General features: G+C 43.0%; 1 protein-coding gene across 1 annotated transcript in view; it reads right to left on the reverse strand.

Moving 5' to 3' along the window:
* Positions 1 to 8572, reverse strand: part of LOC118677232 (guanylate-binding protein 1-like) — a 33200-nt gene extending 24628 nt beyond the window's left edge. Inside the window, exons 1-2 of the mRNA XM_036352183.1 lie at positions 8506 to 8572; positions 397 to 607 (exon numbers count right to left, since the gene is read on the reverse strand). Coding sequence (XP_036208076.1) covers positions 397 to 586 — 190 coding nt within the window. The 5' untranslated portion in view covers positions 587 to 607; positions 8506 to 8572. The remainder of the gene's footprint in view (positions 1 to 396; positions 608 to 8505) is intronic.
* Between the last annotated feature and the right edge of the window lie 6630 nt (positions 8573 to 15202).

Raw genomic sequence — 15202 nt, forward strand, 5'->3', positions numbered from 1 at the left:
AAAAGCAAACAAACAATAACAAAATCACCACACACTCAGCAAAATAATAGGTATTGACAAGAATGTTGAGAAATTAGAATCCTGTGTATTTCTGGGAGAAATGTAAAATGGTAGAGTTGCTGTGGGAAATGATATGCTGATTCTCTAAAAAATTAAACATAGAATTCTAGGAAAATAATACAAATTATGTGTTTAAAAGGGAAATTAAGGGAAGTGGGAAGAGACAGAGAGTTGACTCTTTCAGACCACAGTAAGATAAGAACATAATGGTAGATTAAAAGTTAGCTTTCAATATTCCTCCCCATCTCTACCTTGCTCTTCTTGTAACACCATACTCCATGTTGGGAGTGTGGGTGGAGAGAAGGGATCTGGCAGAGCTTAGCTGGTGCCCCTCACCATTTTTCTTCCCAGCCAGCTTGTTCATCAGGTAGGATTTGCCTGTGCGGTAGAGACCCACAATGGCCACCACCACTACAGGCTGTGTAATGGCAGACAGGATCTTCAAAGCTTCTGGATTAACCACTAGTTGCGTGTTAGTGTTCTCAATGAGGCACACCGGGCCTGGCATGTGGATGTCTGAGGCCATTTCCAGGGTGTCACCTTATCTGCAAGCAAGGAGATAGGGTGGATTAGAATTTCCAATCTGAGTAGATCAAGAACTTTCACCAGGTTATTTTGATCTAGAAGGTAGAGTCATAAAATTCCCCAACGTGGCCAAAAGTTCTGTGTCAACAGTGAGATGGATGAGGGCAAGATTTGTATTATTTTGGAAAGTTACAGAAGTGCAATTAAAGTAGTCTATTAAAACAATATTGATATGACAAAGACATCAACATTTAACCACTTTCATGAACAAAATCTTTAATTTACCATAGAAAACTTTCTTTTTAGATTCTCATTAAAATTTTCAGACTAGAGCCCGCCTGGTCTGGCTCAGTGGTTGAGCGTGGGCCCATGAACTAGGAGGTCAGGGCTCAATTCCTGGTCAGGGTACATGCCTGGGTTGCAGGCTTGATCCTCAGTATAGGATGCATAGGAGGCAGCCAATCAATGTTTCTCTCTCATTATTGATGTTTCCATTTCTCTCTCCCCCTTCCTCTCTCTAGACATATAAAAAATTTATTTGCAGGACATTAAATATAAAATAGAATAGGGTTTAGAGAGTAGTTTACATCCTGGCCATATGTAAGAAATTTAGTATTTATTTGTTAATTAATTCTGCTATGAATAAAGACTTTTGGGAATAAGTGTTTCATCATTTGATGTATGCTCTTTGGACAAATTTTACAGATTTTTTTGTTTTTAATCCTCACTGGAGGATATTTTTCCATTGATTTTTAGGGACAATGGAAGGGAGGTGGGAGAGACACAGAGAGAGAAACATCGATGTGAAACAGACACTTGGATTGGTTGCCTCCTGCACATGCCTTCACCACAACCATTCAATCCACCCTTCATCCAAGGGTTGACACTCTAACTGCTGTTCAAAAACAGGCAGGGCATTTTTCACAGATTTGAAATGTGTTTTTTTCTACTAGTTGTGCTTATTTTTCAGAAATGAGGGTTCACAGAACTGTGTATACTGCGATTCTGGAAGTGGAACTAATATAACTTACATTACAAGTTTTATAAAAATGTATGGCTCTATTAAAAACATGACTAGGGACCTGCCCAAAGCCTATGTATGGGCTTGTGCAAGCAAGGGGCCCTATACTTCAGCTTCATTAACTTCACGAAAAAATTAGCCTCCAACTGAAAGGGGATAAGACTGAATTGCTGCAAATACTAAATGTTGCCAAAAACCATGTTTGTGTATGCATGTGTGTGGTGTAAGGGAACCAAAGACTATGAAATATGGATTAAAAGATCAGGAACGCTAAGGAGAAGGTTGTTCGATGAAAATATATTTCTAATCATACACTTATAGGTTGTCTATTTTGTTTTGTTTTTCCATTTGGTAGATGAGAAGGAGAAGCAGGAAGAAGACAGGAAGGGAGAAAACTGGGGAGAGAGAGGGAGAGGAAGAGCTGAAAGGAGAGAGAGGGAGGATTGTCAGAGAAGTAGGTAATGAGGAAAGTTCATGTCAAGCCAAGGAATTCAGAGGCAGTTTCCAGAAAGCAAGAACAAATTTGCTTGAGAGCACAGAGAGGTCAGATAAACAAAATGTTGGCTTTAGCAATGCAGGTTCTTTAAGAGAAAACTTTTTAGTAAAGTAGTGGGGCCAAATTCTACTTGTAAGGTGTAAGAAAGAAGTTGGCCCAAAGAAATTGGATCTAGTGAACCGGGGCTATATTTATTTTATTTTATTTTAAATAATTGTTATTTTTCAATTACAGTTGACAATATTATATGAGTTTCAATGTACTACAAGTGGTTAGACATTTGTATACCTTAAAAGGATCCCTTCTATGGGTCTAATACCTATCTGGCAGCATACACAATTATTACATTACTAGAGGCCTTGTGCATGAATTCAATCTGACTGGTGATTGGGGCTGATTGGGGCAGGCTGGATGGGGGAAGGGACTGAGGGAGATTGGCTGGCCAGGGAGAGAAGCCTGGGAGGTTGGACAGATATAGGGGGAAGGGCTGCGGAGGTTGTCCAGCTGGCTGGGGGAGGTCAGCTGTGCAAGGTTGGCTGTGGGAGCACACTGACCACCAGGGGGCAGCTCCTGCATTGAGCCTCTGTTCCCTGGTGGGCAGTGGTCATCATAGGGGCTAGTCGTTCTGGTCATTCCGCAGTAATGGTTGCTTTGGCTTTTATTATATAGACTAGAGGCCCGGTGCACAAAAATTTGTGCACTCAGGGGGGAGGGGAGAGAGTCCCTCAGCCCGGCCTGTGCCCTCTCGCAGTCTGGGACCGCTCGGGAGATAACGCCCTGCTGGCTTAGGCCTGCTCCCGGGTGGCAGAGGGCAGGCCCAATCCCTAGGTGCACCCCTGGTCGGGCTCAGAGCAGGGCCGATTGGGGAGTTGGAGCGCCGCCCCCTGTCATGCACAAAGCAGGGCAGATTGGGAGGTTGCGATGCCACCCTCAGTCACGCTCAGGGTAGGGTCAATTGGGGGGTTGGGGCACCGCCTCCTGTCACACTCAAGGCAGGGTCGATGGAGAGGTTGCGGCACCACTCACTGTCATGCGCAGAGCAAGGCCGATCAGGGGGTTGGGGAGCTCCCCCCTGTCATGGACAGACCAGGGCGGATCAGGGGGTTGGGGTACCGCCCTCTATCACCCACAGAGCAGGGCCGATCAGGGGGTTGGGGTCCCGCCACTGTCACACTCAGGCAGGGCGGATGGGGAGGTTATGGCTCTACCCCATCACACACAGAGCAGGGGGAGCGGGGGGTTGGGGTGCCGCACCCTGTCACACACAGAGCCGCAGGGCGATCAGGGGGTTGGGGAGCTCCCCCCTATCAGGCACAGAGCAGGGCTGCTCAGGGGGTTGGGGCGCTTTTCCCTGTCAGGAACAGAGCAGGGAAGATAGGGAGGTTGTGGCCCCGCCCCCTGTCACACACAGAGCCTCAGGGCGATCAGGGGGTTTGGGCGCTGCCCCCTGTCACGCTGATCCCGGTGCCAGGAGGCCTTGCAGCTCCGTTGATCCCGGTGCTGGGAGGCATATTACCCTTTTACTATATAAAATAGAGGCCTGGTGCATGGGTGGGGGCTGGCTGGTTTGCCCTGAAGGGTGTCCTGGATCAGGGTGGGGGTCCCCACTGGGGTGCCTGGCCAGCCTGGATGAGGAGATGATGGCTGTTTGCAGCTGGTCAAACACCCTTCAGGGTGGGGTCCCCACTGGTGTGCCTGGCCAGTCTGGGTGAAGGGCTGAGGGCTGTTTTCAGGCTGGGACTGAAGCTCCCAACTGCTCCTTTTTTCTTTTTTTTTTTTTATTCTGGGCCAGCTTTAGCTCTGAGGCTTGGCTCCAGCTCTGAGGCCTCAGCTGCTGAAAGTAGGTATCTGGTTTGTTTAGGTTCTATAATCGAAACTCTGTATCAATTCCAGCTCTGAGATTCTGGCTCGGCTCACTGAAAGCAGGTTCTGGGGTTTTGTTTAGCTTCTATATTTGTTACGATGTTCAAACTGCAGGCTCAGAGGCCGGCAAGGCAGGCGGGGAACATTGGAGTCCTCCGTCACTGAAGCAAGCAAGCCTCATGTTCAGTTTAAGCTGCCTGGCTGTCGGCCGCCATCTTGCCTGGCAGTTAATTTGCATATCGCCCTGATTAGCCAATGGGAAGGGTAGCGGTTGTACGCTAATTACCATGTTTCTCTTTTATTAGATAGGGTTATTTACTATATTCCCTAGGCTTTACTTTACATCCCTGTGACAGTTTTGTAACTGCCAATTTGTATTTCATATATATATATATATATATATATATATATATATATATATATATATCCTATCTAATAAAAGAGAAACATGGTAATTGGCGTACGACCGCTACCCTTCCCATTGGCTAATCAGGTCCTTCCCTGATAGTGACTGAGGGTGGCATCGCAACCTCCCAATCCGCCCTGCTCTGTGCATGACAGGGGGCGGCGCCCCAACTCCCCAATCGGCCCTGCTCTGAGCCCGACCAGGGGGTGTACCTAGGGATTGGGCCTGCCCTCTGCCACCCGGGAGCAGGCCTAAGCCAGCAGGTCGTTTTCTCCCAAGGGGTCCCAGACTGCAAGAGGGCACAGGCCATGCTGATGGACCCCCCTCCCCACCGAGTGCACAAATTTTTGTGCACCGGGCCTCTAATATATATATATACTCTAATATATATACTAGTATATATACTCTAATAGTATATATACTCTAATATATTTACTCTAATATATATACTTTAATATATATACTAGTATATATACTCTAATAGTATATATACTCTAATATATATACTAGAGGCCCGGTATATATATTAGAGTATATATACTATTAGAGTATATATACTAGTATATATATTAGAGTATATATACTAGAGGCCTGGTATATATATTAGAGTATATATACTATTAGAGTATATATACTAGTATATATATTAGAGTATATATACTATTAGAGTATATATACTAGTATATATATTAGAGTATATATACTAGTATATATACTAGTATATATACTAGTATATATATATACTAGAGTATATATATTAGAGTATATATATTAGAGTATATATACTATTAGAGTATATATACTAGTATATATATTAGAGTATATATATATTAGAGTATATATATTAGAGTATATATATTAGAGTATATATACTATTAGAGTATATATACTAGTATATATATTAGAGTATATATACTAGTATATATACTAGTATATATACTAGTATATATATATATACTAGAGTATATATATTAGAGTATATATATTAGAGTATATATACTATTAGAGTATATATACTAGTATATATATTAGAGTATATATTAGAGTATATATACTATTAGAGTATATATACTAGTATATATATTAGAGTATATATATTAGAGTATATATACTATTAGAGTATATATACTAGTATATATATTAGAGTATATATACTAGTATATATACTAGTATATATACTAGTATATATATATACTAGAGTATATATATTAGAGTATATATATTAGAGTATATATACTATTAGAGTATATATACTAGTATATATATTAGAGTATATATATATTAGAGTATATATATTAGAGTATATATATTAGAGTATATATACTATTAGAGTATATATACTAGTATATATATTAGAGTATATATACTAGTATATATACTAGTATATATACTAGTATATATATATACTAGAGTATATATATTAGAGTATATATATTAGAGTATATATACTATTAGAGTATATATACTAGTATATATATTAGAGTATATATATTAGAGTATATATACTATTAGAGTATATATACTAGTATATATATTAGAGTATATATATATACTAGAGGCCCGGTGCACAAATATTTGTGTACTCGGTGGGGAGGGGGGTCCATCAGCATGGCCTGTGCCCTCTCGCAGTCTGGGACCCCTTGGGAGAAAACGACCTGCTGGCTTAGGCCTGCTCCTGGGTGGCAGAGGGCAGGCCCAATCCCTAGGTACACCCCCTGGTCGGGTTCAGAGCAGGGCCGATTGGGGAGTTGGGGCGCCGCCCCCTGTCATGCACAGAGCAGGGCGGATTGGGAGGTTGCGATGCCACCCTCAGTCACTATCAGGGTAGGGCCGATTGGGGGGTTGGGGCACCGCCTCCTGTCACACTCAAGGCAGGGTTGATGGAGACATTGCTGTGCCACCCCCTGTCACGCACAGAGCAGGGCCAATCAGGGGGTTCGGGCACTGCCCCTTGTCACACACAGAGCAGGGCCCATCAGGGGGTTGGGGAGCTCCCCCCTGTCACGCAGAGAGCAGGGTCGATCAGGGGGTTGAGGAGCTCCCCCGTGTCACTCACAGAGTAGGGCCGATAGGGGAGTTTGGGCACCGCCCCCTGTCACACACAGAGCAGGGCAGATCAGGGGGTTGGGGCACCGCCACTGTCACACTCAGGACATGGCCGATGGGGAGGTTATGGCTCTACCCCATCACACACAGAGCAGGGCTCTTGGGGTGGGGGTTGGGGCACCGCCTGGATTAGGGTGGGGGTCCCCACTGGGATGCCTAGCCAGCCTGGGTGAGGGGATGATGGCTGTTTGCAGCTGGTCTCTCACCCTTCAGGGTGGGGGTCCCCACTGGGGTGCCTGGCCAGTCTGGGTGAGGGGCTGAGGGCTGTTTTCAGGCTGGCGGGTGACGGAAGCTCCCAACTGCTCCTTCTTTTCTTTTCTTTTTTTAAATCTGGGCCAGCTTTAGCTTTGAGGCTTGGCTCCAGCTCTTAGGCCTCTGCTGCTGAAAGCACGTTTCTGGCCTTTGTTTACCTTCTGCATTTGAAACAATGTTGCGATCCTGCTGGCTGAAGCCCGACCGACTAAAGCAGGTTTCTGGGGTTTTGTTTAGCTTCTGTATTTGTAATATAGTTGCTTAGAGTTGCAGCTCAGAGGCCTGCAGCGGCAGGCGGGGAACGTTGGAGTCCTCCGTCACTGAAGCAAGCAAGCCTTATGTTAGTTTCAAGCTGCCTAGCTGCCGGCCGCCATCTTGGCTGGCAGTTAATTTGCATATCGCCCTGAGTAGCCAATGGGAAGGGTAGCGGTCGTACACTAATTACCATGTTTCTCTTTTATTAGATAGGATAGTTTATTGATTTTTTACAGAGAGGAAGGGAGAGGGATAGAGAGTTAGAAACATCAATGAGAGAGAAACATTGATCAGCTGCCTCCTGCACACTCCCTATTGGGGATGTGCCCGCAACTAAGGTACATGCCCTTGATCGGAATCAAACCCTATCCACTGAGCCAAACTGGTCAGGGCCCAATTTGTATTTCTTAATCCCTTCCTCATTTTCACCCAGCCCCCATCCTCCCTCACATATGGCAAACAGAACCTGAGTTACTTTTAAATGAGTAATTCACTTTGAGACAAAGCTCATCTATATGACAAACGTCTGGTGTTTTTGTGAATCTTCATCTTTCACTCTGAGTTTCAGGTTTTTCTTTCTTCTTTTTTAATAGTGTCAGGTGGCTGTTCACACTGCATCTCATTTTCTATGCTTCTTTCTCATTAAAATAACATATCTGTAGTCCTTTCAGTGTGTCAGCTTGAGCAAGTTCCATCAAAGACAATGGTAATTTATGCCCTAGCCCAGCCGTGGGCAAACTACGGCTCGCAGGCCGGATCCAGCCCGTTTGAAATGAATAAAACTAAAAAAAAAAAGACTGTACCCTTTTATGTAATGATGTTTACTTTGAATTTATATTAGTTCACACAAACACTCCATCCATGCTTTTGTTTCGGCCCTCCGGTCCAGTTTAAGAACCCACTGTGGCCCTCGAGTCAAAAAGTTTGCCCACCCCTGCCCTAGCCGGTTTAGATCAGTGGATAGAGCATCAGCCTGTGGACTGAAGGGTCCTGGGTTTGATTCCAGTCAAGGGCATGTACCTTGGTTTCGGGCACATCCCCAGTAGGGGGTGTGCAGGAGGCAGCTGATCAATGTTTCTCTCTCATCGATGTTTCTAACTCTCTATTCCTCTCCCTTCCTCTCTGTAAAAAATCAATAAAATATATTTTTAAAAAAAGACAGTGGTAATTTAACTGTGTCTGCAGCCAACACCATGTTGGCAAAGAGAAAGACAATTGTAATGCATTTCAAACTCCGAGCTTAGCCCCCTGTCTGCTGCTGCCTAATTCCTCCAAGAACAGTAGTGACACTTAGGGATGTGCTGCCACCAGATATCACGGGGATTGCACCTCACCGCCTGTCCCATGCGGGCTCTGCTGCAACCTATCTTCATGCTCATCGTTCTTTGGAAAATGAACTGACCCCTCCTTATAAATCCTTCCCACCCTGCCCCAACCTTACCCTGGACTCCAATCCTCAGAGTATAGTCCTTTAGAGGTGGAGAGAAAGCTGCTTTGATGAGAAAATAAAGTTCTTACCTGTGTTTTCCCCCTCAGTGTCGGTTGCAGTGGTTTGTTACTTCTCTGCCTTTCACTGGATGGTTGGGCTTTTATTTAAACTCCGATGTGACTTGGCTGTCCTGACCTCTTAAAGTACTGGATTAGAAATGAAGGATTTAGAGTAATGTGAAACTGAAAGCACTGAGTAAAAAGCAGTGATTCAACAACCATAAAAGGAATTTCTGAAAGCTATGCAAATGGAGGGTACATGGATTTTATAGGATTTCTTATCTAGTTCATGACAGGCCAGCAGAGGACATTTGGCTCAGGCAGACTAACTAACGAGAAATCCCAAAGGAGAAAGTGGCCCCAGCCTCATTTCATGGAACAACATGTGGTCACCCTATCTGGCTCAACAGGAGGGAGTCCCACTGAGGGCGCGACAGCAGGCCAAAAAATAACAAAGGCAGCTTACAGCCCACAGCCTCAAGGGCCAGCACTAATAGGGTTGAAGGACAATGGACTCCATGTAATCAGACTAGAACACTTATATCCCCCAGCCTCTGCGCCCTTGCAGTTTTGCACATAAAATTCAACCCTGAGGATAGCGGAGACTGCGTGCTAACCTTCCCTGGTTGTGGCTCCATCCCCCCATTCCCTCTAATAAACTTCCCTCCTGCTTGCTTGCTGTGTCTGCCTAATTCCTTGAGTGACTCTAATCTTACAGTTCAGTTTGACAAAAGCTCCATTGCTGGTTCCTGGTGCATGGAGTTGACCAGATATGGCTCCCTCTTCCCTCTTTCAAGCAGGGTAAGGTATGTCACTGGGAGAGGCAGGCCACCATATTTCTCATCCCCTCCAACACTGAGTTGCACACACTGGAGGCTGGGGCTCCAAACATGTACCCAGACCCACTCGCAGAGTGAAGGCTCTAGCTGATGCACAGCAGGTTGAGATTGCCTGGCCTGCTCACCCTCCCTCTGGCTGACTTGTAGGAAGGAGTTTCCAAGCTGGGAGAGGCACGTGGGGAAGACCAGAGGCTACCACCCCTGCCCAGGAGGAGGAGCAGTGCCTCAGAGATATTTGTCCAGGGAGAGAGGCAGTGCATCATCACAGAGATCTCTGAAGTTCTCCCCCAAAGAACTGATTTTATTGAAACAGTGTGGGGACTTGAAGAAACTTTATTGCTAGCACATTGACTTTACAAAAAACACAAAAGGAGGTTTTCAGGGAGGAAGCAAGTGACTTCAGATGGTAACACAAATCCATGTAGAAAAACAAAGAAAAACACTAAGGGAACTGTGTAATTATAAAAGACAGTATAAATGCAGGTTTATTTTCTTTTCTCCTCTTAACTGGTTTAAAAACAATTGTGTACAACAATTGTATTGCAGGGCCCATGACATTCTTAAATGTAATATATTTAGGAATATGATACCTGATAGTAAGGTGAACTCATAGGAATAAAGAGAACCAGAAATTGTGAGTCAGAAAGTTAATATAACAAGCCCTATACATTTATCCTTTCTCCTTTAGCTTCTTTCAAGACATATGTGGATGAAAGGGCCACATGCTGACCTGACAAGCTTAGGGGAGGCCTGCATGGCAGTCTTGCAAACTCAGAGACCTAAAGTAACCACAAAGGATGGTCTGAAATTAAACTTTAACTAAAAGCAGTTATGGTGGGCAGTTATGTCCTAGGCTGGTATCTTCACTGACAAGGTCAACCTTTACCTTAACTGAGCCTATCTGTCTTTTTGCATCTATGATAACATACCCTTGAAGTGTCTGGGTAACTTGTAATTTCCCTTTTTCTGGACCCCCCTGGGGCACAATCAAATGTGCTGGGCGCCAGGGCAGATACCACAATTTCCTTCATTATCATGTTAGCTGTTCCTGCAGACACCTATGTGTCCATCATTTTACTTTTTATCCAATCCCAGGGGTTTCTCTCCCCCCCAACCCCCACTTTGCTTTCTCCCACCTCTCTAATCTACCACCAGTGGATTTCATGCAACCCACCTAAGTCCCTTCCTTTGATTACTATGTATAAATACAGATGTAACCTGCCAGGGGTCTTGTACATCATCTAGAAGGGTTCAGGAATCCGGAGAAGGGCTGCATGTAAATTATTAAAGAGTCCAGAGATGAAACATAAATTTGGAAGGCATTTTGAGGAGCCAGAGAAGCTTCGCTGTAGGAACCAAGTTCTGTTGTCTTTCTGGACCCCTTGCTTTTTATTAACAAAAATTTTCCTAAAGCAAGGTAGATATACATATCAAAGGCAAGGTTTAGGGGGTTGGGGGAACTGCCTATGGCTGTTCAGGTTTTTGGCCAGTAGGAGGCAATAACATGTAGATTGAAATGCCCTCAGCTGTCTGGCAGCAAGCAATCATCTATGCAAATCTTTAGGTGTGGGGAAATGCCCTTAGCCATTTCCAGCAGGCAATCCTCAAGGTTCCATCAACCTTTTGATGAAACTCTTGCATTTATGACATGCTGGAATTAGTTTCTGGCAGTAACCCGCCAATCTCCAGAGCATTATCTCAATTTGTTGAGGTTCTGCTTTCTGGCATATGTCGACAGTTTGGCTCAAGTAAACTCACAAAAATTCTTTAAAGGTTTCTTTTTTTTTTTTTTTTTTTTTTTTTTAAAGCAAAGTGTGGAAAATTTATTACAAGCAGATTCAGCCTCCCCGCAAGGGGAGGGCGACCTAAGAATGGGCTGCCCATTCAAGCTTTGTAGTCCAGGGGTATATATTTGCTACAAGCCTGCTCTAGGTCTATCTGTGTTGTCCCCTGATTGATTCCCTCAATTGTTTTTGCCCAGCAATGGCCCTAAACTTTTCCTGTGTCTGTGTTCTTTCTCTGTTCCTATGCTGAACTTTTTGTTTCTTTTTAAAAAATAAATATTTATTGTTCAGATTATTACAGATGTTCCTCTTTTTTTCCATTCATGGCTACCCTCCACCTAGTTCCCACCCCACCCCATGCCCTTACCCCCCACCAATGTCCTCATCCATAGGTGTAAGATTTTTGTCCAAACTCTTCCCACACCCTTCACGTCCCCCTCCCCCTGAGAATTGTCAGTCCACTCCCTTTCTATGCCCCAGCTTCTATTATATTCAGCAGTTTATTCTGTTCATCAGATTATTTTTATTGACTTAATTTTTAGATTCACTTGTTGATAGATATGTATTTGTTGTTCCTTTGTTGTTCATAATTTTTATCTTTACCTTTTTCTTCTTCCTCTTCTTAAAGAATACCCTTCAGCATTTCATATAATCCTGGTTTTATGGTGATGAACTCTTTTAGCTTTTTCTTGTCTGTGAAGCTCTTTATCTGACCTTCAATTCTGAATTATAGGTTTGCTGGGTAGAGTGTTCTTGGTTGTAGGTTCTTGCTAGTCATCACTTTAAATATTTCTTGCCACTCCCTTCTGGCCTGCATGGTTGCTGTTGAGAAATCAGCTGACAGTCGTATGGGTACTCCCTTGTAGGTAACTAACTGTTTTTCTCTTGCTGCTTTTAATATTCTCTCTTTGTCTTTTGCCCTTGGCATTTTAATTATGATGTGTCTTGGTGTGGTCCTCTTTGGATTCCTCTTATTTGGGGTTCTCTTCGCTTCCGGGACTTGTAAGTCTATTTCTTTCATTAGGTAGGGGAAGTTTTCTGTCATTTTTTTAAAATAGGCTTTCAATATCTTGCTCTCTCTCTTCTTCCGGCACCCCCATAATTCAGATGTTGGTACGTTTGAAGTTGTCCCAGAGGCTCTTTACACTATCTTCATATTTTTGGATTCTTTTTTCTTTTTGCTTTTCCAGTTGGGTGTTTTTTTTTGCTTCTTCGTATTTCAAATCTTTGAGTTGATTCTTGGGATCCTCTAGTCTTCTGTTGGATCTCTGTATATTCTTCTTTATTTCAATCAGTGTATGCTTAATTTCTGACTGGTTCTTTTCCATTTTTTTGGTATTCTCATTAAGATCCTTGAAGGTCTCACTAAGTTTCTCGGAGGTTTGTAGAAGATTCTTGAGTAACCTTATAACTGTGGTTTTAAACTCTAAATCCAGTAATTTGCTTTCCTCCATTTCTTTCATTTGTGACATGTTTCTTTGTCTCCACATTTTGGCTGCTTCCCTGTGTTGATAGAGTGGCTTTGTGTGGTAGGTGTCCTATTTGGCCCAGTGGCTCAGCCTCCCCTATCACCTGAGGTGGACACTCTTGGTGCACCCCTTTGTGGGCTGGGTGTACAGTCTTGTTGTAGTTAAGCCTTGATTGCTGTTGGTATCCCTGGAATCAAATGACCTCCAGGCCAATTGACTGCAAGGACCCGCTGTGTCTATAGTGGACAAACTGCTGTGCTGGAGACACCCTTATGGTGCAGGACTTGCTTCAGTGGGGCTTTGGTCCTCACTGAGTCTGCCTCTTGACTATGTCACTTATGGATGTGAGGAGTTGAAATCTGGTATCTGGCCACTGGGTACACTGGCTCCTGGATCTCCAAGGAGCTGCAAATTCAGCCACAGTGTGAGTCCACCCGGCAGGAGCTACCGAGAGATCTGCAAATTTCTCCTCTTTTTTGGGGGTTTGGAAATTTTTGAGCTCTCTGACCCAACTGCAGTTTGTTAGGTTAGGCTGCAAAAGGGCAGGTGATTCATTTGCACTGTTGCACACAGCTTGGGTGGGGTTGTAAATTGAGTGGGGTGGGGTTTCAGAGAATCAACTGGGCAGAGCAAACAGTGATGGCTGTCGTCAGCCATCTCCGCGACTCCGGCATCTCTGCGACTCCGCACGTCTCCGTGTGTCTCCGCATCTCAGTGTCTCCGCATCCCCAGGTCCCCTAGCCCCACACCCCCACAGTAACAGTGATCCCTGTGAGCACTTCTGCAAGAAAGCCACCCTTGCTTTCCGACACAATGCCACACAGTCCAGTTTCTCCCCACAGGAGTCTGGGTCCCTACAGTCTTGCTGGAAACGAGTTCACTGCATTTGGGAGCTTGTATCTCCCAATTGAAAAAAACTGCACACCCAGGTGCAGCCCGGTTCGCGCACCTCCATATCTCTGCTCTACCCAGCCTCAATGTGCTTTTTTCTTTCCTTCTAGTTGTAGAACTTCCACTCAGCCAGCTTTCCCGTGGTTCTGGATGATCGCTGTTTTGTCTTTTAGTTATAGTTTTAATGTGGTTGTGGAGGGCAGCACGTATAGGTATATACCTTATGCCGCCATCTTGGTTGTCCCTCTTTACAGGTTTCAATGGTTTTTATGTTAACAAATAAGATTATATAAGCTAATAACTTTCAAAATGTCTTGTTGGCTGTTACATATATAGATGTAATTTGTAATATGTATGTAAAAATACCACTAAAAGGGGGTAAGAGGGAATAGAATTGCAGGAATAAGAGTTCTGTATCTCACTGAAATTATTTTGGCATAAATTCTGGGTATATTCTTTTTCTTTTTAATTTTATGGAATTCATTGGGGTGACACTGGTAAATTAAATATGTAGGTTTCAAGTGTACAATTCTGTAATACATCATCTGTATATTGTATTGTATGTTTACCACCCAAAGTCAAGTCTCCTGCCATCACCATTTAGCCCCCTTTATCCCCTTCTACCTTTCCACACCTCTTTACCTCTAGTTATCATAATACTGTTGTCTGTATATATGAGTTTTTACTTAATCTCCTCACCTTTTTCACTCAATCTCTCAATCCCCCTCACCTCTGAGGTCCTGGAGAGTATTATGCTAAGTGAAATAAGCCACTCAAAGGAAGACAAATACCATGTGATTTTACTTATATGTGGAATCTAATGAACAAAATAAACTAACAAACAAAATAGAAACAACATCATAGATACAGACTAAAGTATATTCTGAGAAATAAATAAATAAAGAAATAAAGAAATAAAGAAATAAATGCCCTGAAGCACCACTAAGGAAACAACAGATCTCAATTAATATTCTTTCACCTTAGAACAATGTAAAATAAGAACAACCTAAATCCAAAGAAGGCAAAAGGAAAAAAAAATTAGAGATTTATGTAAATGATATTAATGAAATAGATAATGGGAAAATATACAAAAAAAAATCAGTGAAAGCAAAAGCTTTCTTTGAAAAGACCAGCAATTTTGACAAACTTTTAGCTAAACTGGCCACAAAGAAAGACAGGAGACTCAAATTACTAAAATCAGGAATGAAAAAGAGGACAGTACTATTGACATTACAGAAATAAAAAAGATTATAAGGCAATACTATGAACAACTGTATGCCAACAAATAAGATTAAAAATGGACAAATTCCTAGAAAGACACAAACTACTGAAACTGTCTCAAGAAGAAATAGCTCATCTAAATAGACGTGTAACAATTAAAGAGGTTGAAAACTACCACCAAGAAAACTCAGGCCCAAATGGCTTCACTGGTGATTTCTACCAAACTTTCAGAGAAGAATGAATATCCATTCCTCAGAAATTTGGCCAAAAATACAAAATTCCCTGAATGTTATTTTACCACAAACTTTCTTTCTCTAACTGAACTACTTGAGAGTTAGAGACAGAATGCCTCAATAATCCACTGTAGATTTCTTTAAAAAAATTACCTGAATGAGTAATTTTTAAGGAAATATATCTTCTGCTTCCTATTACATAGTCCATATTAGCCATATTCTGATGTCCTTGTAGAAGCTTATCTTTTTGGTTGTGTGAAGCACGTGTTTGTGATGGAAAAACTGGTTTGTCT

This window comes from Myotis myotis, unplaced genomic scaffold (genome assembly GCF_014108235.1).
Source record: "Myotis myotis isolate mMyoMyo1 unplaced genomic scaffold, mMyoMyo1.p scaffold_m19_p_2, whole genome shotgun sequence".
NCBI classification, from domain to species: domain Eukaryota; kingdom Metazoa; phylum Chordata; class Mammalia; order Chiroptera; family Vespertilionidae; genus Myotis; species Myotis myotis.